The sequence below is a fragment of the Pleurodeles waltl genome, chromosome 6, assembly GCF_031143425.1.
Source record: "Pleurodeles waltl isolate 20211129_DDA chromosome 6, aPleWal1.hap1.20221129, whole genome shotgun sequence".
Taxonomy (NCBI): Eukaryota; Metazoa; Chordata; class Amphibia; order Caudata; family Salamandridae; genus Pleurodeles; species Pleurodeles waltl.
Genome location: NC_090445.1, coordinates 1,070,334,114 through 1,070,359,002, shown reverse-complemented (window position 1 = coordinate 1,070,359,002; position 24,889 = coordinate 1,070,334,114). Strand labels below are relative to the sequence as shown.

At 44.8% G+C, this 24,889-nt stretch overlaps 1 protein-coding gene across 1 annotated transcript in view; it reads left to right on the top strand.

The window, feature by feature from the left end:
* The first annotated feature begins 4,778 nt into the window (after positions 1-4,778).
* LOC138300552 (alkaline phosphatase-like) overlaps positions 4,779-24,889 on the top strand; it is a 188,818-nt gene continuing 168,707 nt past the window's right edge. The window contains exon 1 of the mRNA XM_069240084.1: positions 4,779-5,102. Coding sequence (XP_069096185.1) covers positions 5,039-5,102 — 64 coding nt within the window. The 5' untranslated portion in view covers positions 4,779-5,038. The remainder of the gene's footprint in view (positions 5,103-24,889) is intronic.

Here is a 24,889-nt window from a genome sequence, read left to right as displayed (position 1 = left end):
AAGGTATTGGAGGGACGCAGAGATTGAGTGATTTGCCCAGAATCACTGAATGATGAGCAGATGCCGAGACTTGAACCTGGTTCCCCAGCTCCAAAGTCGGCAACTCTGGTCATTACCCACATCTTCTCCCAATTGGCCATCTTGTCTTTAAAAGATGCCTTGTGGAGGTTGTGGAGTGAAAGAGAATTGTTTGAGGTGTAACTCCTGTTTGGCAACGCTGATGTTGGGAGGCCTAACAACTGGTGGCCAGCTGAGCTGGGCCCTGCTTCCACCCCTACCTCAGTAGCAAATAATCTAAGGGTCTGGTTTTACAACAAGCTTTCTTCCTGGCCAGTACGTCTGTTTCTTTTTCTTATCCACACTTTGAAAAAAAACTGAAAATCCGTTGTACAAGCATTCAATACTTCCAGACTTGTTTATGAGAATGCCGTGTACATGGTTTTGCCCAGCCGCCTGCTTGACGGCCTGCAAGTCATTCCAAATGGTGCAGCAAGGTTAATCCTTTGGATCTCCATATATCAATCAGCCAAATCACATCTTAATTTCACTGGCTCCCTGTCAAGAAACTCATTGGTGGTCATTATGACCCTGGCGGTCTTCTGACCCCCAGGGTAAAGGTGGTGGTTTCACCGCCAACGGGCTGGCAGTAAAGACCGCCACATTATGAGTGTGGCGGGTTGGCAGAGGACAACCCGCCACATATCCACTCATACCGCCATGGAGGTCGGACCCACTGCGGTCGACAGAAGACCGGCGGTGGTATTAGAAGCTACCTTTTCACCAAGGTTTCCACAGCAGTAGTACCACCACGAAAACCCTGACGGAAAGGCTACCAGTGACAGAGAATTTCTTCCCTGTCATCAGTAGACAACTCCTTCACCCACCCAGCAAGGTACAGCGTCCTCCACCCCCCTTTACAGGTACAGCACCTACCTCCCAGCATACATGCACACGCATACCGACACGCACACGCACCACGCATACACTCATTCACTTACACTTACATTCACACATTCACTCACACAAATCCATCCTCGCATTCACCTCAGCACTCATACACGCATTCAACCATGCATGCAAACACCCACTTACACACACACAAACACCCCCCACTCACCCACCCCAATCCCTTGTCGGACGATCAACTTACCTGGTCCGGGGAGGAGGTCGTCTAGCAGGGAACGGGAAGTGATGCACATAATACGACAGGTGGTGTCCTTCTGGTGGGGCGGGGCCGGTGGTGGAACTGCCCATGCGCCTCTGCCCACCAGCACGACTACTGCTGGATTTCCGCCCAAAGTGTGGCGGAAATCCAGCAGGACCCGTAATATGGTGGGCGGAAGACCGCCAGCACTGGTGGTCTTCTGGCACCCGCGGCTTTGGTGGTCTTCAAGGAAGACCGGCAAAGTCATAATGACCACCTTTACCTTCAAAGCCTTGGGCATTGCTTTCTGCTCTTTTCATAAAACTGCCCCTAAATATCACCATCAGAGTAGGCCTTACTCTTGAAGGAGGCACAGAAGCTCTGCCGGCTGACCAGAAGCAGTGTAGGACTCAGCAGTGAGAGATGCTGCAGGTTCCTGGAGTGATCAGGCAAGAGTAAAGGTCCAGTCCTGTACCCCTCGTAACGCAGTACAGTCTCCACTGTGCATCACAACTGAAGAAGCTTCCTGCCCTTGTGTACCTTATACTCCAAAAAAGCAATCTTCTCCACGCACGTCTGCTTGGAGGGGAGGAGGGTCGACACAAAATAAATTTTGCTCAGGGTGGGATTATAAAGTACTGCTTTATATACCCATAGGAAGTGATCAATTTGCAAAATAAAGAGTGTGGGTGCCGAAGCTCTGCTCAGAAGCCCGCGGCCGGTGCTAATAAATGTGCGATGTCTGAATACTAGTAGCCTTAAATCCACCTCAAGGCTCTCTAATCCACTATCAGAAATCTCTGTCTCGGGCTTGAAGGTTCCTGCTTTCTCCCGTTGTGTCTGTTCTGCCATCTTTCTCTTCCTCCCGCTTCCCACTTTATTTGTTTGTCCCTCTGTTGCTCTGGGTAAAAGTCTGATTCAGATTAATAAGCGCCTGTCTCCAAAAATAAGCGCTGGTGACCATTGGGCAACCACCGGCTCAAATTAAGCACTGCCGATAGGGCGGGATACGATACGCCAATCCTCGATATTTTTTAGGAGGTAGCTTAACACTATGTACTATAGCGGCATTACCGCTTGAGGGGGTGTATGAGCTGGGCTTAGGCTGAAAACTGTGGCATTTTTATATTTTATTTGCCGGAATTTTAAGACGGTGTGATTGCTAAACTGAATACCTGGTAGAAGAATTATTTTATATGTCATCGGTTCATGTGTTGCATGGGTATTAGAAACCGTATATGTGAACGAAGGGTAAAAAGTGCATAACAAGGACGACAAGTCTTGCATCAATGCAACCAGACTGCCAGAGTGCCCCAGCCCACTGGACGCGTCACTGTGAGGCGATGCACCCGGGGACTGTCATGCTGCTAGAGCTGCCTTTTATTTAGGAAAGCCGGGTAAAGGGGAGAATGGTGTATCTGGTAACGACTATTCTATGTCTGTAAGGCAACGAAGCCAACCGATGCATAGGTCGGGAATTCCCCAAAAGCTCCGCCAGTGCACCTCATCCTGTACCGCCCTCGTGCTATAATTAATAATCAAACTGCCAATGCTTGATCGAGCCGCCTCAACCCAGAACTGCGTCACTGCCTGCTAAACCGGTCCCGCCTACTGCTTCCTCCCCTCACACAGACGTAGGCATTTCTGGCACCAAGTCTTCCACCTGAGCAGCAGGGCCGGCTTTACCGCTGGTGACGCCCGTGCGGCAATGTGTGTTGGCGCCCTCTCCCACCACTCTGACTGCCACCCTTCAACAGTGCCCTCTAGTCTCCAGAACCACTCTCTCTCACATGCATTTAATTCGCTTTATTGCGCCACTCATACTAGTGTGGTGTGTCAGAGCACTTTACATCACAAACACATTACAAAGAGGCACAGCAATCCATGTGTGTGTGTATCAGTGCATCGAAAATGTTACAGGAGGTCTACAAGGACCTACAAGGTGTAGGAGTCACCTTATTCACACTGATAGGCAGTGCAGTTTAAGAGCGCTTGATCTGGAGAAGCACAAACTCAGGATTTTAAAAGTACCACCATGGTTGGGGTTGTCTTTACTTATAAGAATTGATTTTTACCCAAATGAACCCTTTTTACAACATTAGGCAAATGAAAGAGCGGATTAAAAAACAAAACGCTCTAACCTATACCTTGCAGTTTCCACAGCTCTTAGGTCACAGATTGTAGCTCACTGTTCCACGTTAGGATTTTAAATTAGAAACTGCAAGTAACTAAAGGATATCTCCAACAAAAGCTGTAACCCACTTACCCATTTACACTATATATATACACTTTGCAATGTGCATGGGACACGTTCTTTGCAGTAGGCATATTAACCATCTGCGCTGCCTTATGACATATGGATCTTCCACTAGACAAAATCCCATTTCTCTCTCTCTCCAGCAGGCCCATTAATCACCAGAGTTATCTTGACATTACAATTTTGCCTGACTATTGCTGGAAGCAAGGAACGCTGCAGCAGGTGTTTTTAAAAATATAATATACTTGCAAGCACCCGAAGCGCCCACACCCTAAAAATCAACGCCCGATGCGGCGGCACCGGTGGCACCGCCATAGAGCCAACCCTGCTGACCATTTCCTCTCTACTCACCTCCTGTCGTCATTCAGTGGCTCCTTCTCGCGGCGATGAAGCAGGGACCATCAGCCCTCATTTGCAGCGTTCCCTCCTGTTTTCCTACTCGGGTTCCCCAAACCGATTCATCCCGGTCTCTCAAACCTGCCTTACAGTGTGGCCATAGTAGGAGCAACCAGACAAGCTACCGGGGCCGTAGGACCGTTGCACATACAGTGGAGGGGTGAAGAGAGGCTGCAGGGCAGTGCTTAATTTGTAAATAAAAACGTGCGGTGCTTAAAGCCCTCCTCTTAAACAAGCGGCTGCTGCAATTAAATGAGGGAACACGGAATACTGAGGCAGGGTAATCCTGAAGCTATCCCGGCCCTCTTCAATCCATTTACAGTCACTCCCTGCCCCTTCAGCTCACTCTTGCAGCTTTCTGTTTTCACCCATGGTGAAGGTTTTTCGTTTTTCTCTTCCTCCGTCTTTCCCATATGTGTATTTTGCTCGCAGCAAATGCTTGGGGCAGAAGAATAAGCGTCGGCCCGCAAAAATAAGTGCCGGTGTTCATCACCGGAAACAACAAGCACAAATTACGCACTGCTGCAGGGCGCTCTGTGCACGAATACAGGGCTCATTTTTAAAAGCCCCTCTTTATCTCCTGCTGGAGTTTTCTGGTCAGAGACTGCAGAGTGTTGCGAGGTGCACTGCAATAACTGACGCAGATGCTAAAAGACCATCGCCAAGCCCAACCAACATGCCCCTTTGAAGGCCCGGGCAAAGACGTTGTCCGAAAATGTTATCATGCCCGACTCTCATTGCCCCCTCTTCCTTACCACAGTCCCACTCTCTTAAAGCGACAAGTTCACCCTGCCAAAACTAGAACGGTATCTCACATCTGGGCCTGGAAGCCTGCCTGCCCTTGGCTGTAGGAGTTGCCCGGGTGCGTCTTCCAGTGTTGGCACATGAAACATGTGGGGTTCCTTGCCCTCTTTCCTGGTTCAGCTCCCGCCCTTGTCTTCACCACAATACCTTGTCCTTGTTGAGAAATAGTAGGCAGGCGTAAGCAGGAGGGTGTCCCCTGCACATGCCTCTGTCTTTCATGCTGCGGCGGAGCACGGAGCGAGCCAGGAGCAGGGCCTGAGGCTGGACACCTGAAAGATCGCGCAGGGCTGCCAGAAACAGGACGCCTCAAAGACCAGACGCTGCTGCGTCCTGCTTGCTTTCTCTCCAGCTTCTCCCAGTCCCCCACAGGACTTACATGTGTGTCTCTTGGATTCAGAAGAGATCTTCACATTAGGGGCCCGAACCCTCATACTGAGATGATGAAAGCCCTACTGATCCCTCTGTTGATGAAAATCTCTCTTGCCATCGCTGACTTTCCAGGTAGGTGGCTCACAATGTCTCCGGGAACTGTCAGACACGGTGTCCTATGCCACAGTGTAGCATATGCTCAGTATTCCTGTTGCGCTCTAAAATCTACAGTTTCCCATTTCCCTTTTTATTGTACCTGATCCACCCCATCACTTAGAGCTGAATCTGCTTTTACCTCTTGTAGCCCCAACAAACCGCACGAACCACCATTGAACACAGCATCAAGTCAGAGGTCATGGGAGATGGGTGTGATAACTTACTCATAACCCAGTACTATATCATCAGCAACCTCAGAGGGATGCTTCTTCTTTCTGCAGATGAGGTCTGGAGTGGTGGCTTCTTCTGTAGGACATGGCGCCTTTCTGAAGGTAGGCTCCCTGAATATCAATCCCACAATATTGCTGGGGCAGAATATCAATGACAAAATATAGCAAAAAAATACTGACAGGTAAGTGTAGATTTTCTATGCCTAACTCTGCACACATGTACCTTTGCAGTACACATGTGTTCAAGGTACATAGATGTGGAGTTAGGCATAGCAAATCTATACTTCCTTAAGGGTACTTTCCTTTCAATATCTTGTCCCTCGAAATTCTGCCCTTGAAATTCTAGTAACACAATATTGTTGGTGACCATAGTCAGTAGTACACTCCTTTCTAAAGATGAGAACAAGAGTAGCCGTCTCCTCTGAGTTACAAATTGGCTTTCTTTAATGACTTTGAATAATTGTAGTCAGGGGTAGTAGGTGCTATCGCTGGCAAGTTCTTTGGTAGCCCTCCTAGTCACAGTGGTCTTGAAGGCAATGACAGGATTGAAACTCTCATTCTTTCTGTAGTTTCAAGTCCTTGCCATTCTGAATGAAATTGGATTGTGTCCAGTGCGAAGAGCGGGTGATTGGACCACCACATGATATCATGTTGGCTTAAAGGGTATATGATTTCACCTCCACTCTCCCTGGAACTTTGATGAATCGATGTCCCGGGAATTCCGTGGACAAGACCTGGTATGCTGGTAGCTACTCAGGAATCTTCTTAAACATAGTCGATGGTGCTCCAAGGGCATTGTATCCTGCTAAAGCATGAGTGGCACTCTACTTGGAGTGATGTGGTGCCCAGCTTCCAACAAGAGCTGGAGCAGCTTTCTGGGCTGTGAGTTGTAGTTTTCTCTCATACTCATAGATGAGCATTAATAATGGCAGTATTTTATGAGTGATATCCTACAAATAATATTAATTATTAACGATATTGTGTTGTCTACGAAATGCATCTTCCTGTTAAAGGCTATAGCTTGAAAGGAAGATTCATCTGGGCAATGCTGTGCCTTAGGAAGTGGTGAGGGATGTCTGTCTCCCTGAAGTTAGTCACTAAGCGCTCGATATGCTAATCCTTAGTATCATCTCACATGTAATATCTGTGCAGCATCTACGATGAGACCCAATAATGTTTTTGTGCATCAACTGATGCACTAATGGCATTCGGAATGATTTGCAGAATCTCTGACCATCAATATTAACGAGGCAGTGGTTCCGTTTTCAAATCCTTCCAATTGCCTTCAAATACACCAAGGGCCTATTTATGAAAAGTTAGTGCTGCCTTTGCATCATTTTTTTGATGCAAAAGTGGAACAATCTTACAATTTTGATGCAAAAGCGACGCAAACTTTAAAAATATATTTATATTGTGTAAGTTTGCGCTGCTTTTGCTTCAAAAAATGACGCAAAGGCGGTGCTAACTTTTCATAAATCAGAACCCTTAGTCTAAGTGTCTACTTCCGGTCTCTGCACCCTGCTACCCCTCCATTCATTCACTATCTTTGCCTCTATACATCACGCTAATGCCTGCTGGCTACGTTTGTAAGTTTGCGCTATAAAAGTACCGCATACATACACACAGGTCGTCCGAGCGCTCAGACCTTGCACCCAAATCCACAGAATTCCAAGATAGGGACCCATGTCCGCTGAAGGGGCATAAGCTGGCAATGGGCATTGGGAGGGGCATACAGCGGCACTCCGGAACCCTATCTGCCTCTCCCTCGCCCCACCACCACCCCCACCACCCGCACACACCCAAAGAGGTCAGCTGTGTTTCACAGACTGCAAACTTTTCATAGGGTACAAGGGTAAAGCTTCTACTTTAAGAATTGGAACCACCTAGTTTCACAGGCTGGGAACCCATTAATGGTTTGCAAGCACAACTGTGGTTGCAGAGCATTGATGCATGCCAATGCGATTTGCAGGGAAGAGGGCGCCTCTCTCAAGACTCATTCGCTGTTTCCCAGTGTGGTTTTAGTACATTGTCTCTTACCTTACTGGGGCTGCAAAGCCTACTGTTTTACAAATCGCAGCCTTGCTGATGGCGAAAATATTCCTTACTTTGGCCCTAAAAGTGGTTCCGGTGCCGCAGCTGTAAAAGCCACCATAGACTCCAGGATCAGTTGTCTCCTTGGTCGCTCAAGCCCGAGTACGTCCCCCTGCGAAACTCAAACCAAAAACACCCTTTTGTGCCCTTCAGTTATGATGTAGAACCCAGATGGAATTGCAGGTCCGTAGCGCCTGCCCATTAAATTCCGCATTCTCAGGGCATCGCAGTCCTAATCCTCAGGGCGCTGCCGCAAACACCGCGGTGACAGCTGGCACTGAAAGTGAACCGTCTCACCCGGTTTCCTGGCTTGCCAACAAGAACAATCAACATCACCCACACCCAGATACTATCAACGAGAATTCGTGTAAATGCTGGCAACAGCCAACTTGGACTTCCCACGGTAGATGCCGATTGCAACCGGTCCTTCCATGTGCAAAATGCTTCTGCGGCACTTCTGGGTAACAGCAGTCTTGTCTGTGTGGAACTCCTCGCCCCCCCCCCCCCCCCCTGAGGTATTGGCACCTCAGGGTAACCCTAAGTTCCCTCTATGTGTGGTAACTGCCTTCATGATACCTCTTGGTAAATCACGATCGTGTCTTTACAGTACATTCGTATGTGGGATCTCTAGGTAAATCACAGTGCGGTCAGTGCGGTAAAATACGGTATGACAAATGTAGGCAAACCGCAGCCCTGTCTGTAAGGTAAACAACGCTGCGGCATCTCTATGTAAACCACAGCCCTGTCTATAAGGCAAACAACGCTGTGGCATCTCTAGGTAAACCACAGCCCTGTCTCTGAGATAAACAACGCTGTGGCATCTAAACCGCAGCCCTGCCTATGAGGTAAACAACGCTGTGGCATCTTTAGGTAAGCCACAGCCCCTCTGTGAGGTAAACAACGCTGTTGCATCTCTGGGTAAACCACAGTCCTGTCTGTGAGCTAAACAACTCTAATGTATCTTTAGGTAAACTACAGTCCTCTCTGCGTGGTGACTGGCTTCATGATACCTCAGGGTAAACCACCGACCTGTCTATAAGGAAAGCTCGTATAAGAAACCTCTGGTCAGATATCTATATTCGAAAGTGCGTACATAGCGCCTCCGTGCATATTACAGTGCTTCGAGGTCTGTAGATGACCGTAGTCTTGTTTGAAAGGAAAGTTCGGCTGTTACGCCTTTAGCACTGCTACTGTCCTGACTCCATGGAAAGTGTCTCCATGGCTTCCCTATTGAAGCCACAGTCTTGCATGAGAAGAATTTGTTTCTCTGACACCTAGTTAAACTATAGCTTGCCTGCAAGGAAAGCGTTTCTATAACACTTCTTGTTTCCAGCAATGTGTGGCATGGAATATCTCTCTGTCACATCTATGTAAGCCACAGCACTAGTTGAATGGAAAGCGCCTCTATGACGTCTGAGGGGATTTGGGTCTATTATATGGCATGTCTATGGAGCACTACTTTGGAATACATTGCAAAAACTGTCTTGGGTCCAGTCAGGCTATTTTGAACAACCTTAGCTCAATTCGGAGTAGCCATGGCTTTTGAGCAGCAAGGCTTGAACTTAGTGTCAAGCATTTAACAGTACCAACCAATGGAATAAAGTTAGACAACATGAAAGAAACACAAAACCAAACTACAAAAATAGATTATAATTTTATGAATGTTTAGAGTCCAAGATGAGCAAAATCCACCAGAGGGTTCCAGAGATATGAATTTTCAAAGACTTTAGCACTTTTAATTTTGACCGAAAACAAGCATTGGTCAACAAAAAGTCAGCAAACTTTTTAAAAGTTTGTAAAAATTAGTTTAGCTTTACAGTCCAGTTAGAGTAAACAAATCCAACAAGATGAAGGTCTGAGGGGGGGTTGGAAATGGGGTAGACCTGGGCAGCTAACTGGCCACCAGAGCGCTTTCAAGTCCAGTTCCAAACTTTTCAGCATGACCACATAAACTTTAATGGAGTGGTCCTGATGCTAGGGATTCAGGATTAAATAATGCTCCGGTTGCTGTATGGTCAATGGGGGGTGTCTTTGTGGTTATTCCTCTGTTCACTGGAATTGTTGGGTGACTTTGGTCACAGAGGTTGGGGTCCCACAACATCCTCTTAGAGACTGAAGAAGGTCAGGTGCTGCTGGGGTCCTGGTCTACAGACACAGCGGGTGAAGTGAAATCCTTTATTGGAGACGAGTTTCTCTCTTGGGTGATCAATTGGGACTTTAACAACACTCCTAGGCCCGGCTGACTCAGGTGTAACTTTTGGCTGTCGAGGATCAGTCTCTTTGGGCACCCAGCGGAAGTCAGCAGTGAGTTTGTAGATATAGCTACCAACTTGCCGGTTTAGGCTTCTTCAGCTCTTTTGTCCCTGGAGCTGGTTCCAGGGGATCAGCCAACTGAACATTGGAGTCACTTATTTGTCCTGGTGCTAGAGCACAACTTTTCCCTACACCAGGAGCCACAGGCACAGTCCCAACTTTGTTAGCCCAAAGTGCAGCAGGTGCGGTCCAACAAATGGTGCAGCCTCTCTTTGTGCAGTCCAAGGGTCAGCAGGGCAGTCCTTCTTCAGTCCTTGTTCCAGTTCTGACGTGATCAAAGGTTCAGGGTGCCACGGGTGCCATATTTATCTCAGGAATGTGTCCTGAGTGGACTATGCGATCACTAGATCACTAGCCAATGGGCTACCAGGTCTTTTTCACCTTGGTGATGGATTTTCAGCAATGTGTGGCTTTTGGGAATCCCAGGTTGCACTATTCTAGCCTCCCTCAAGATATCTGAACCTTTCCTTGACTGTGAAGAGCTTGGTGGCCCACCCTCGATGTGTGGCTACCTGTGGGCTATATGCCCACGGAAACACCAGTTTGGGCACTAGTCTTCCTATTCTGGCCCGATCTCCAACCTGTCTACCTGAACAAAGGGAAGCCCCTTGGGAGTGTTATTGACAATTGCCCATCAAAGTTGGCTTCCCCTTTGAAGCTTGCCTAGCTGGCTTCCTGCGAAGGGGTAGTAATACCTCGTACTGAAGCAGCCTGCTAATGTTCCTAAGCCTGGGAGTCGTTCACACAACTCCACAGGTGGGCAGAAAGCTGTCTGTTGGCCTGTGCCTGTGTGAGGATGCTGGACCAGCTGGGTCACTGAGTGGCAACTTAATAAAAGTTGCATTGCTTTAATAGTGACAATAAATGTAACCTGGGCACCAGGTCAGGTTTAATGCCATGATTAATTTGATACCCTACAGTACCCAGTTAGGTAGCACCATTCAGGAGTTAGCCAGATTGGCGTGCCAGCGAATAACCCAGTACTAGCCAGTAGGGCTACTAAGTTTTCCACAGCAAATTGACAATTTGGAGGTGTTGCTGATAAGACATATATAAAAATATATGTTCTACTTAATACAAAACAGCACCCTGCCATTCAGATCTATAGGTTTTCGATAGGGGAGACTTGTATATATTGTTAAGGGATGTGATGACTTTGCCACTGGTTTGAATGACAAAGTGAAGCTGGCAGTGCAAACACTGCTCTTCCAGTCTGCAGTGGCAGCCTAGTAGTCATTTTGTACTTCATCACACACAGGGTGGCACAATCAGCGCTGCAACCCTGGGTGGACACTTTGCCTTACTTGCCCTGAGTAACCTGTGCACCATATACTAGGAACTTATCAGTAAGTCAGTATTTGTCAATTGGGCATAACCAATCCAACATACACTTTGTAAGGGGAGAGAACACTGGCACCGAGTTCTGGTTAGCAGGTCTCAGTGCCCTCTCAGGGTCGAAAAACCAGCAACATCAGTTTAAAAATGTTTTTAAAAAAAGGCATTTTATTACAACACCCTTGAGTGTACCACATTCCTGTCTGTATGGAAAATACCTTGAACACACTTTTTGTATAAGCCTATTTGAATGTGAAAGGCTTCTACGTATGGACTTGCTGTATGGAAAGTACCCCAAGGACACCTCTCTAGGTAAACCATAGTCTTCTTTGTCTGAAAGGTACCCCTATGTCAGTTCTGAGTCAGCCACAGTCCTGAAAGAATATAATGCACCTCTTTGTCATTTTTGCATAAGCCAAGTCATGGCTGAATGAAAAGTGCCTTCTTTGACATCTGCAGATGAGCCACACTCCTGCCTGCATAGAAAGTACCTCTGTCACTCATCTTGCTCTAGCAACCCAGGCATAAACACCTTAAGAGAAGGAACACACTTCCTGTAGATTTACTAATGGGGTTGTACACATATCACATGAAAGGATGAACTACATAGGAATCATCAAGGTATTTGACAGCCCCCTTGTTTGGTGAAAAAAAATCAAAATCTTCAGAATGGTGAAGTGCTTTCATTGATGTCTTAGCAGTTTCCTTGAAATACTTTGGGGTCATAGTGTTTGAAAATTCCTCTTCCAAAATTAGTAGTTTCAGCTGTGAAATGATTGGCCATGGATGTGGAATTCCATCATGATAACTTCAGATAACCACAAACCATCTTTCAGAGTACCATTTGGGGCAATTTTCAGATGGTACATAGCTACTAAAAAGTAGTGCATTACATAAAGATCCAGCTGAACCAAGTTAAACTCCAATCGCAATTGAATATGAGAGGTACTTTGGGGTAATTGAAATATAGATCTTATTTCCAAAGATTGCATGTATTTGAAACAATCAAAACGTTTTGCGTGAAAAGCTATTTGTGCATATAAAAGAGAACTTGGCAGAAATAACAGCTAAAATAGAAGAAATGGCAGTGGAGCCAAGGAGGTGATATGAACGATTAAATACATACATAAGTGAATTAAGGTTCACTTCAATTTATTGAGATGTAATGAATGACCTCCATGTACATCCATCCAAACACCGAATTAGTTATACTCACACCTTCAACTAATCAAAAGAGCCTCAATCCGCCAAGTATCTCTATAATGAATCCACCAGTGAAAGCCGCCTCCAAAGATTTTAAAGCATTGACCATAAAGGGGTTTGTAGTATTATATCGCTGTAGAGTCGGCAGTAAATGCTGAAGCCCCAGTTGAGTAACATCCAATAGTATTCTACCATCTGCATACTACAGAAGATACAGTTTAATTTTGTTGTAGAACACGTTCTTTTTATAAAGCAGCACCCACATCTATGGTGTAAAGACTGAAAAGCAGGGGGGGCAAAACACAGCCCTGCTTCAGACCTCTCTTAGTTCTAATCTTCTCTGATACAACAAGTTGTGACCTAACTCGATTATTGTCCACTGTTGGGTCTGAAGACCCTCTATTGTAATAGGATTACATTTTGTCTGATGGCCAAATTCTCAAGATCCGGCAGTAAGAGTTTGGTAAAATATTTGTCATCATTGTTCAGCAATGCAGCTATTCTATAATTTGATGTCTGGGCATCACTAGACAAAACCCTTCTTATGTTTTGGTTGCAATATAGAATCATGTCAAGAAGTTGGCAAAGTATACAACTGGGCTAAATCTTTAAATAAATGAAATGATAATTTAGCCAATAGGGCAGGCCATCTTAGACTGCTTGGTCAGTTGTTTGGGCCCGGAGCGCCATCTTTATGAGTTATTTAAACTAAGCTGGCAACATCCTCCTCAAGACATAGTTGTTCTATGTGTTTGGTCCATTCAGAAGGTACTATAGACTTGCCATTTTACAACGGGTTTGGATTGTCCAAACAGTTGATAAAATGCCAAAATGTCTTGCCTTCACCAGATCTGCATATAAGATGAATGTCAGCAGGTTGCTTTTCAGCAAATGGTCTTTTGAGGCCCATAGTTGCTTATTGTAGTCTTGATTTAGAGCTTTCGTCACTACACCAACCATGTAATTTAGTCTATGCTTTCCAATATCCTTATTTGCTTGATTTCTAGTTCTACTCGTTCAATAGGGAATCAGAATTATAGCTGAGGAGTCTGTTTGTTATCTTGAAAAGACTTAAAGGCTTTCGATCTGCAGGTACCTACTACCTGTTTTATTAAATTTGAAATTATCACAGCCAAAATAATGCTGTTTTTATCAGAAGTAAGAATGGGAGATAATAGTTCGGAGAGAGATTCTTTGTTCACAGAAGGGCATTCCATTTCATTAATCCCTTCATTTGCTGAGGATCCCAGTTAATCGTTTTCAAAGCATCTTCACCAACAGGAACACCAATGGATTTACAATGTGCAAAGGCCTCGAAACTGAAAGGTTTTTAGATGAATGATCATACTCAATTCTATGTATAATCTTAAACTCATTAACAGAGGTAACATTTTGTGCTGCAACAAAAGTATAATCAAATGTAGCGTTCCTTGAGTGTGAGAAATGTGAATCTCTAATATGATTATTCTGTCTCTGTTTGCCATTTAAGGCTCTTAAATTAAGGGCCTCTAGGGAAGAGAATAATTGCAAACTTAATTGAGCGTATAGCTGATCAGTGAGTTAAACAAAGTCATAAAACTCAATGATGAATGGTAAATTCGAATTAAAATCTCCTTTAGAATGATGCAGGGCAAATCTAATAAATGAATACAAAGCACAAAGCTTTTTTATCGATCACAAGTGTTAGACCTGCGTTGGGATGAATGTATAAATTAACAATTATCCATGTCTCGGGTCCTGAAGTGGACTGTGTGCATCTCACCTCGATTGCTTGAAAAAAACATGTTGATACATGATACTGAACACTGCAACGAGTCTGCCAAATTAATTGTTAAATTGCGCCTAGCACCTCGATTTCCCTTTCCCCATGTGGCTGAGCCAAAATAGTCAACGTGGCAGACCAACTGGGCTGATGTTAGATGCCTAGCTTCTTCCATACAGATCATTTCTTACCCACTCACCAAATCAAGAGCTACTGGATCGCGTCTGGAAACAATTGTGACGTAGGTCGATATCTGTCTTCTGGAGCTTATCATGGCTTGTTGCCATTTATTTGTGTGGTAAGTTATATGTTTTTGGACACAGTTGATATTTACCTCCATTAGAATCACGTTGGGATCTAAAACCGCACTGACAAACATTAAGCCTTGAAAAAGTCTGCACCAGATGAAACACGTGTCGGCTGTTGGCTGTTTATAAGCACGCAACAACTGGAAAACTGGGATGATAAACTTGAAAGAAGATGCCTTAAGTTCTGAACTACTTTGTCACAGCGACTATTATTTTTTGAGTGCTCGGGTGTCCCAGTACAGTTTGCTCTAGTAAACTAGCCCAGCCTGCCACATAACAGGACAACAATTTTAGTCAATCCCTAGTAAATGCTGCAGAGAGAAATTATTAGGAGTGGTATTCGGAGTGAGGTATGTTATCAGCTGTAGGACAGCAGCCAAGCAAGACCAATTATAACGCTGTTTTTTGGAGGTCTACTCCATGAGAGTAATGTAAGGGGGAAAAATGAAGCCCACTTATTTACTGACTATGATTTCAAGGTGTTATAAGCAGGTGTTATGAGGCCCCATAGTTGAACCTTGTGCACCTTTCAAGGATAATATTTGTGGCAAAAGGTGCTTACGATTTTGGCGCAAGAAAGTTAATCTATCAAGTTAAGCAGAAAAGAAGGTGCACCAGGACCGAATGGAATTCTACAAGCCAGTAAAGGTAAACCCAGCTTTTTGGGCAGATCTCTTAATCATAGTATTTAAAAGCGCGCTTCAACTACAAGCCATCCCACAATCATGCAAGGATTCCACAATGACGGTTATTTTTAAAGGAGGAGATTGGCATCAACCAGAAAATTATCATCTAATCATGTTGGAAGACACTGAGGCAAAACTCTTTGCACATCTTCTCCTAGGCGAACTCTCAGGTTGGGTGGAAGGAAAACATATAATTTCTCCGAATCAATTGGGATTCGTCTGAGGATCTAGGACGGCGCCAAACATGCTGGTGGTCTCGGTACTAATTGATAAGCATAAATTAAATAAACAATCAATTTACCTGTGTATTGTGGACTTTAAGTCAGCGTTCAACACGTACAACTACAAATACTCCAGCAAAATTGGTATGCGTGGGTATCCCCCATGCCTTTTAAAAGCAATTTAAATGCTTTATTTATATACTTGGGTAAGGGTGAAAATAGGGGAACAGCACTTTCATCTCCAGGAAAATTGAATCCTCACAGGAGTTGACGCAAGCATTGTATGAAGTAAATGTGCACCCCCCCAAAGCTGGTTAATAAGCATATATCGAACAACTTTATGTGGATGATGTGATTTTGTTAAGTCAAACTAAAGTCAGCTTACCACGACTTATTGATAATATATTACATTATTCAATAGCTAATGGTATGACGATTAATGAAAAGAAAACTAAGATCATAGTAGTGAGTAACAGATTACAGAAAAAGCACAAATGGTACCTACAAGGCCAACAATTGGAACAGGTTAAAAGATACATATACCTGAGACCATTATTTGATGAATGGGGCTCCTGCTTACAATATAAAGATGTCCTGTAGAGGGAGGGAAATACACTACTACTCGCATTTCATATATTACGGAGGTCAGTATGTGGACTAAGTTATCTACCATTACTAAAAGTGATATTTGCAAAATTATTACCAAGTATCACCTATTAAAACGAGGCGCTGAAGGTCAGGGATGCTTCAAGTTTGAATATAATTATTTCCAAAACATATAAGTAGCTCTCCTGTCTTCCCCGCAATGTCTCGCTGCACCAGGTAAGGCTATAGTTTGGCTTAGTAAATCAAGCAATTGCGTGGAAAGGGTTATATATTAAATTATGGAACAGAATAAAGTCATATGAACCAAATCAACTATGTCAAGCTTTCTGGCAAGATTTGAAAATAAATACAAATGTACCATCACAGTATATTTAGAAGTGGAGATCGATGATTTGGCGTTTCGCCTATTATGGGAAATGTCCCTGCCATTAGAGTCTTTAAAAAAGCTATCAATGGTCGGATGAAAAAAATCTCATTGCTAACGGATAAAGTGATATTTGCACATAGATCTCATGCTTGGGCGATAATACATGAATATAAAACTCTCAAACCACTGCCCTATTTAGGGACAGGATGGGCCAGACATCTAAAAATGATTTAATTATGTTGCGGTTTATTATCTTTCCTGGTCTCTCCCATGCAATGCTTTGGATTCAGGATATCAAAAAATACCCTCTGCAGATTGTGTAAAACAGGGGGAGCAAACATTATCCATCTGACTTCTACCTGCCCAGCACGACTGAAAGGAAGGAAGGCTGTTAAAAACTTTTGTTAACCAGCGGGGAGTGCGTACGTGCCAGCAAGTAGTAATTGCATGTTTTAAGTCATTGGATACCCCTTTGAGCTAGTTATACAAAGTTCCCAAAACGGGCGGCAAAAAAACTGGAACTGAAAGTGAGTATCTCAACATAAACCCACGGATAGGAACTAACTCCATAGTTAAAAATGGTCCCACCTAATATTATGGACACTACTACTGTGATGGATTCTGAATGGTTCCCAGGTGTTAGAACCATGTATTGCTGCTTTACCTTCTAGTATTAACTGCCATTTTAATCTCAGACAATGTATTTTATAGGAAAGTACGGATGGAAATTCTTTTAATGTTGATTTTCTATCCAGTGTTTTTTATGTTATGGTCTTAAAAGTGAAAAAAAATATTTTAGTAGAATATTGTAGGATTTAAATTAATATAGAAATAAAAAGGTACTACTACTACTACTGTGAACACCCACTTGAACATTAGACTGGTAAGGCTTTTTATATACGTTTAGTGAAAAGCTCTGAGTAATATATAATGTACAATTGCCTTAAATCATTTTAATGGTCAAAATATATTCACATGTGGACGCGCTAACTGATACCAGAGGGACTACATATCCCAGACTGCTTTGTGGCCCCAGGAGGCAGCCATTTTCTGCATCACCTGCTCCCACTTGCCACTTTCAACGAGCGCTATAAAGTGTGATGGGACATGCCGCAGTGCGGGACGCGCTATCTGAAACCAGAGGGACTACATATCCCAGACTGCTTTGTAGCCCCAGGAGGCGGCCATTTTCTGCATCACCTGCTTCCACTTGCCATCTCCAACAAGTGCTATAAAGCGCGAGGGGGCATACTGCAGCGCGGGACCCACTAATGGAGACCAGAGTGACCACATATCCCAGACTGCTTTGTTGCCCCAGGAAGTGGCCATTCTCTGCATCACCTGCTCCCACTTGCCATTTCCAACGAGCGCAATAAAGCACGAGGGGGCATACCGCATTGCGGGATGTGCCCAGGCAAAGCCCGGGCCAAGGGCAGGCCCATCTGCGCCCGTCCACGGACGAATGAGGCTGTGCTGGGCCACCCCCTGACTCTGGTTCTTTTTTGGCCAGTTTTGAATAGTTTTGTCTTCTTCTAGTTCCTCCTTAACAGATCATCTCAGGCCCCTTGTTTGGTTCTAACATATTGCCACAGAGATGGGTAAAAGAAAAGCAACTGAAGGTGGTGCGGGGGTGGGAGGGGAAAGCACAAGAAAAACTCTAAAAAGTCGGGCTGTAATGATATGCTTGATCGCATTGATAAACTCCTGGCTGATTGTGGGGAAATAGTAGCCCCACCATGTGGTGTAGACAAACCAATGAGTCCCAAACTGTGTTTAGCAATCCAACCGCTGACCAATAAGCAGGAAAGTATATCCAATATGTTTCATAAAGCTAGGGTACGGATGAGGAACAAGACCAGTACAGCGCCCCAAAACCCTGTAGATCTAGTTCCCAGTTCTGGATCCTCTCATGATACACCAATAGTGCCTCCTCCCTCTCCCATCCCCTGTACCAATCGCTTTCTACCGCTAACATGCCTCTCAGATTCACCCACAATTCAGGATCTTGTAATTTCTCCCACTCAAGTTGGGGCAGGTGGCCTCCCAAACAACCAGCCATGCCCCCCCCCCCCAAATGACGATTTGGTAGGTTGTATACAAACACTCAGGTCAGAAATAGCAGCCCTAAAGTGTATGATAGGCAATCTTGTGGTTACAGTGGGGCGTCATATGGAAGAGAGGGGGAGAACACCTAGGGAAGGAGCCGTCATCCCAGTTGTGACCAACACCCCGCTCTGGCACCCTTTGTTCCTAATATGCCCCCTCATGCAAAACACCTTGGAGGCCACCCAAGTTTACCACATGAGGATACTATCTCTAGGACATTGGTCGGAGCCTGCACTACGGGTTCCCGAACCCCTGCAGGTGTGCCATATGAATCTCCTTCCATCTACCCTCAGAGCAAAAGTCCCAACTTCAAACTTCCTACACTAGGGGAGGATCATCATTTTAGTAGAACGCATGTTGCTAAGACCACTATCCTCCCTTCTAATAAAATGTTTATGACTAATGTACCTAAACTTAACTATCGGGGGAGGGAAGGGAAAGACTCCTTGTTTAATAAAGTCACCCATTGGATTTAACATAGTAGAAGCTGTCTCTCAGTAATTAGAAAAGATATCCTTGGGGACAGATGGCATAAGTCTCTGAGCTTATTGTCCGACTGTATCGAGCTTCTTTTAGAAAACAGGCAGTTAGCTTATGACTTAGTGGCCCTAGACCAAAAAACCAATCCTCCAGATGGGTCTATTATACAGTTCAAACTCGATCCACCCATACCTTTTTATGTGCCACCCCCCATGCTGTCATAGACAATGGCATTGTTTGTTCTAAGATAGATTGACCCCTAGAGCCCGAGGCACAGGCCTCTTACGATAGTTTCAATAGTTGTGTAAGCTCCAACAACTGTCTCTGCACTATCAGTTACTCAGCGGACTTGCCCAAACAGAGACAGGAAGGCCCCTACCGTACCACCTAATGTCATTGCACCAGCCACCAAAGAAGCCTGTCCCTAGATTTCCAGGCAAATCTTCCCCATTGCTTAGCTCAATGACTACCTGTCGGAAAGCAAACATTGTTTCCTGAAACGTGGCAGGTATTAAATCCAAACTTCCATTGCCTCACTGGAATACTTTTATCAACCAATATGACATATGTATTTTCCAGGAAACCTGGCTAATCAAACCTGCCTACAAACCTGGCTGTGCAACCTACCACATACCCGCCAACGTGGGTCGTCCATCGGCGGGCCTCCTAATATGGGTGAAAACCACACTGCAGTGCGTAGTGAAATTGCTACCTACCGACAGCTCTGATATTCTTGGTATCAGTCTCAAGGGATCTGGGATCACTGTCACTGACATAGTCAACATCTACGCTAGGGGCCCAAGGGGGCCCAACCACTCTGCCACCTTGCAGTCTCTTGAGACCCAATTGGGTGAAAGACCCTCTAAACATGCCCTCATTGTAGCGGGGGACTTCAATGACATTTTCAACCCCCTCGGTCTGGATAATATAGGGGATTTCCTGTAAGAAGATAACCTATGGCATATGCCTAGGCTTGAGCTCCCCCCATTGAGAAGTGGCACCAGGCTGCCCTGCAATTACATGCCTTGACCCTAGGCCAAGGCCTGAGGGCAGTCAATGGAAGAACCAAATCCGACAGGCATGCTGCCTACACGTTCATTGGCACACAGGGGAAGAGTTGCATCGACTATATCCTGATGGACCTCAGACACTGGCATTTGGTAGATGACATGGTAGTCAGGACCCAAATGGACAGTGACCACCATCCTCTCTGTTTTAGTTTAGAGCCTCCTTGGGGAAGGGCACCTATTGTGACAACTACCGCCAAAGTAATTAAGGTGGTTCAGGCCGAGAACAGCAGACGGCATCTAAAATGGAGCAAGGTCATCCTGAGAGACTGCATTCTCTCTACCATCAATCAAGATCTGACACACTGCGTAGCATTGATATCCATGATGGACGAGGAAGAAGGAAACTGTTCCTCTCTACTAGATGTACACACTGGGTTCTTCAAAAGACTGGAACAGCTACTAACCATGCCAGCTGCCCGCAGTACTCATAGCGCTCTACCCCGCGAGGGAGATAACTGGTTTAATCAAGACTTTTGGTTGGCCCAAACAAATCTAATTAGTGCAATCAAGCAAAAAGATGTTGCCTGGGTTAGGACTCTGCAGAACCTGTATAAGCAGACGCAGAACAAGGCCAGGAAGGACTGGGAAGAGGAAAGATGGAGACTTTTGAAGGTCGCTTGTGAACTCTGGAAATCTAAATCCTTTTGGTTTATGGTAAGCAAAAGAAACCAAAGGGGAGTTCCTGTAATTGGCAATAACATCCAGCCCTCAGATTGGTTCCAACATTTCAATTTCCTCTATAATGTCGAAAGCCAATTCGCAACCACCTCTGCCTCTTTACTCCCACCCCAGCCGAATACCATTTTAACCTGGGAGACATCCGAGATGCAATAAATAACATTGTAACTCTGAAAGGTGCTGCCCTCAATGGCATTCCCAGAGACCTTTTTCTCCATAACATCGACAAACGGGCTGAGTACATCCTCCTTTTATCCAATGCAATTGCTAGGGGAGCCCCCATTCCCGAGTCATGGAGGGGTGCCGAGATAATATCCATCTGTAAGAAAGGCGATAGGTCTCCACCCGCCAACTATAGGCCCATAAGCCTTATTGATACAGTGCAAAAGGTATTCTGTTGTGCCCTAGTATTGAAAATCCACAACTGGATCTCTGAGAATAACATCATGTCACCATTCCAGGCTGGCTTTAGGTCCAAAACAAGCACCATAGATCAGGAGTTTTGGTTTCTGCTCCTGTACTGGAAAGTTGTAATGATAGGGAAGGGGAGTCTCTATGTAGCCTTTATAGACCTTAAATCTGCCTTCGACCTGGTCCCCAGAGGTAAACTCTGGGAGGTCCTCAATAAGATGGTAATGCCTCCAGGGCTCTTGACCATAATCATTCGATTACATGAAACCAATTTTGAAAAAGTATGTTGGGGGAACCAGAGTGACTTCACAGGTCCGATCAAGGTAGTCAGGGGTGTTTGGCAGGATTGTGTACTAGCTCCAACTCTCTTCTCCCTATATTTGAACCAGGTCGTTCAACACCTCACATTGCAGCCCTCTGATGCACCAGCCCTAGGCAACGAAAAGATCATGACACTTCTGTTTGTAGATGATACCCTGATAGTATCAAACACCCTGATGGGCCTCCAATCCTTGCTGAATCGATTTGAAGATTTCTGCTCCAAGAGAGGCTTAGAAATAAACACCTCCAAAACCAAGTTCATGGTTTTTAACCCACACAGATTAATACAGGGGGAATCTTTCTCTAGGAGGTTCTAAATTAGAGCGAGTTAACACCTTTGAATATTTGAGGATTAAACTATCAGACTCAATGTCCTGGAAAACCCATATTAATTCTATATCACTAAAATGTAGCCAGCTGGTGGGTGTCCTTCTAAGGGAGCACCATGCATCCACTACATGCCCAATAGCTGCTGCTTCCCAGATTTATAACATGAAGTCTGTCAGCGCAGCACTTCACGGGGCTGAACTCTGAGGATTCAAGGATGTAAAAGAGCTTACCCATAGAGAAAACACGTTCATGTGAAAGCTCACCTCCCTTTGCATTTGGATCTGGCCTGTAAACCATTATCTGCCATATTTGGTCTTATATCCTTGCAGTTTTGGAGGAGAATCATTGCAACTCCCGAACTTTCCTCCTATGCCACCGCGTTCAGGGAAGTTTGTTCTTTGGATACCTCTAATAGGATCGAGTGGATCAACTCAGTCAAGTCATCATTGATTGCCATTGGGATGGGAGACTCATGGAACTCCTCATACACAGGGTCACTACTGACTAAAGAAAGAGTGAAGTCTTGTTACTGAGAGTGGGTAACTCAGTCTATATCTCGCTCGCTCTCATTAGTGTGACTAACTAGCGAGTTTCTGGACTTTAAGTCTACCTGGCTGCTAGAACCTTACCTGGATAGCATTCTAGATCAGACTGACACTTTTAAAACTTTTACTAATAGATGGCAGAATAGGGCCCCTACCAATAAGTCATGTCCCAGCTGCAATCTGTTCCAGGAGTCAACTGCCCATGTCTTCTTTGTATGCCCATCTTACACTCCTTTACGTAGGAAATGGCTAGCGCCAATCTGCAAAAACTGGGGACTCGAGATCATGTTGCAGCCATGAGGATTTAGAAATCAGACTCCAGTCTGCCCATTGCTATTGCAGTTGCCAAATTCCTCGGAGGAATGTGGCGCATCAGAAGGAAACTGATCAAGATTGCCTAGGCCCTATGTCCCTGTAGTCCTATTTGCACTTTCCAGCCCCCATACTGTATTTTGGGACTATTTTTTGATTGTGTTACTCTCTGTGCATCGTTTTTATTTGTTTTTAGCAAATTTCTAATTTATTATTTATTGAGGTGTTTAAGTGACTTTCATGGCACTAGATAAATAAAGTTGTGTATATATATATTTATATATATATATATATATATATATATATATATATATATATATATATATATATTTTCACACGTGAGTTGTAATGGTAATTATTTTCATAGCATTTCATTATATGTATTTTAGGGAAAACAGTGATCTTAAATTTGTAAAAGTTTTAGAGGTGTTTTCATGTTTCATGTGTTATATTTTGCGAAGATTGTAATTAGTTATGGAAATAAAGATCATTCACTCAATTAATCTAGATTAACATTCAAGGTAACTACTGATATGTGCCCTTGTTAACAGATTACCCCATAATGCAAACATTTGTCTGTGTGCTCACAGGCTCTCAAACCCTTTTACCAAACTAAAGTACATTTTTTGAATTCTCAAAACTAGAAGTCAGTTGATGAAAGAAAACAAATACAGTTAATGTCATTAGAAACCAGATGCTTCACTCGGGATACTGAATGGCACAATCTTGATGCATTGACTTTATTAAGCACATGTTCAGGTTCTCTAGAATCATTCAGAAATGAGAGGCAAAATTTGTGTTTAATTTTTAAATGTGGCACCCTACCCAGTGTCTCGGTGCTTCTATGACATAAGGATTTAATACAGTGTAGTTGAGGGTTCTTTGAAAATGTAAATGTTTGAAATTGTGTCTCTAGTTGCCAGGGGAATGCACTGTGTCCAAGTAGGGACCACACTCCTAGTCAGGTTAAGTCAGATACACAACCTAAATTAACCTGTGCTCACCTTCTGATAGCTGGGCACCGAACAGAGAGGCTCAACTTAAGAGGTATTTGTGCAACACTTAATAAAGTAACCCAATGAAAAACACCACAAAAAGACTCCACACCGAGTTAGAAAAATAGATTATATGTATATGAGTAAAACAAGACCAAGATGACAAACATCCCATAAGTAGAAGTTGAGATATGACTTTTTAAAGATTACATATACCTTTGGTGCTTAGAAGTATGAAGCGTCAACCGGGCTATATGGTCTCGCTAGACCGGGGCAAATCTGAAGTTCAGGCCGACCGAGATGGAGCACAGGTTGGCTACAGGGATCAACTCTATCCTACTGAAGAGTAGCTTGCATGACGAGTTGCGTCGACGTTGAGGATCCAATGCAATGGGCAGAGGAGATGATGCGAAGGTGATGCATCAGTTCTGATCATTGCAGTCAAGAGATGCATCATCGTTGAGCCATTCAGTCATCGATCATAGAATATTGATGCTGTGTCGAACCCCTTTGCGAAGGTGGTGCATCATCATCGAGCTGCACACCCAGGTGATGCAGAGGTGATGCGCTGAGGCTGAAGATGATGTGCAGGTTCTGAGCCACGCAGTTGGTGCTGCAATGTCTTTGTCCTTGTCGGCAGTGGCAATGCATTGTGCCGATCAGGGAAGTGGAGGTTCTGATGGGTGCAGCAGCTGCGATGCACCGACGTCAAGAGTTGCAGCACAAAATAACCCACTTCCAAGGGCCCAGGATTGGATTGGCATCACTTGGCAGGGCAGGACTCACAGATGGCAGAGTCCAGGTCCTGTATGAGAGATGCAGGCAATCGTTGATGTCCCAGACTCTGCAGAAGAGTAAGCAAGCCAGCAAGCCCTTGGAGTCACTTGGTTCTGGGGATGCAGAGGTTCAGGTCCAGTCCTTCTCACTACCGGGCAAGAAGGCAGCAGGCAGTAGAGCAGGCACAACAAAGCATGAGTCCAGCAAAGTCCAGCAAAGTTCCTGCAGAGTGACAGTCCCTTCAGCACAACATTCTTTCTTCCTGGCAGGATGTCCTCAGGTCCAAGGGTGTACTGATTTGGTAGGGTCAGAAGTTCAGTTCTTATACCCAGTGGTGCCTTTTGAAGTGGGGGTGACTTTAAAGAAGGGCTTTGAAGTGCTCCCTTTTCTACCCTGACTCCAGACATATTACAGCTGTTTGTGTGGGACAGGCACAGCCCTATTCAGGTGCAAGTGCCAGCTTCTCCTTCCCTTCCTACCTAGGATAGCCTATCAGCCTGGTGATGGCCCCTCAGGATGTGGATGGCCCATCAGGCACATCTCAGCTCTCTTTGTGTGTGACTTTCTAGAGGAAATGCACAAGGCCAGCTGTCACCTAACCCAGCCGTGTGTAGGA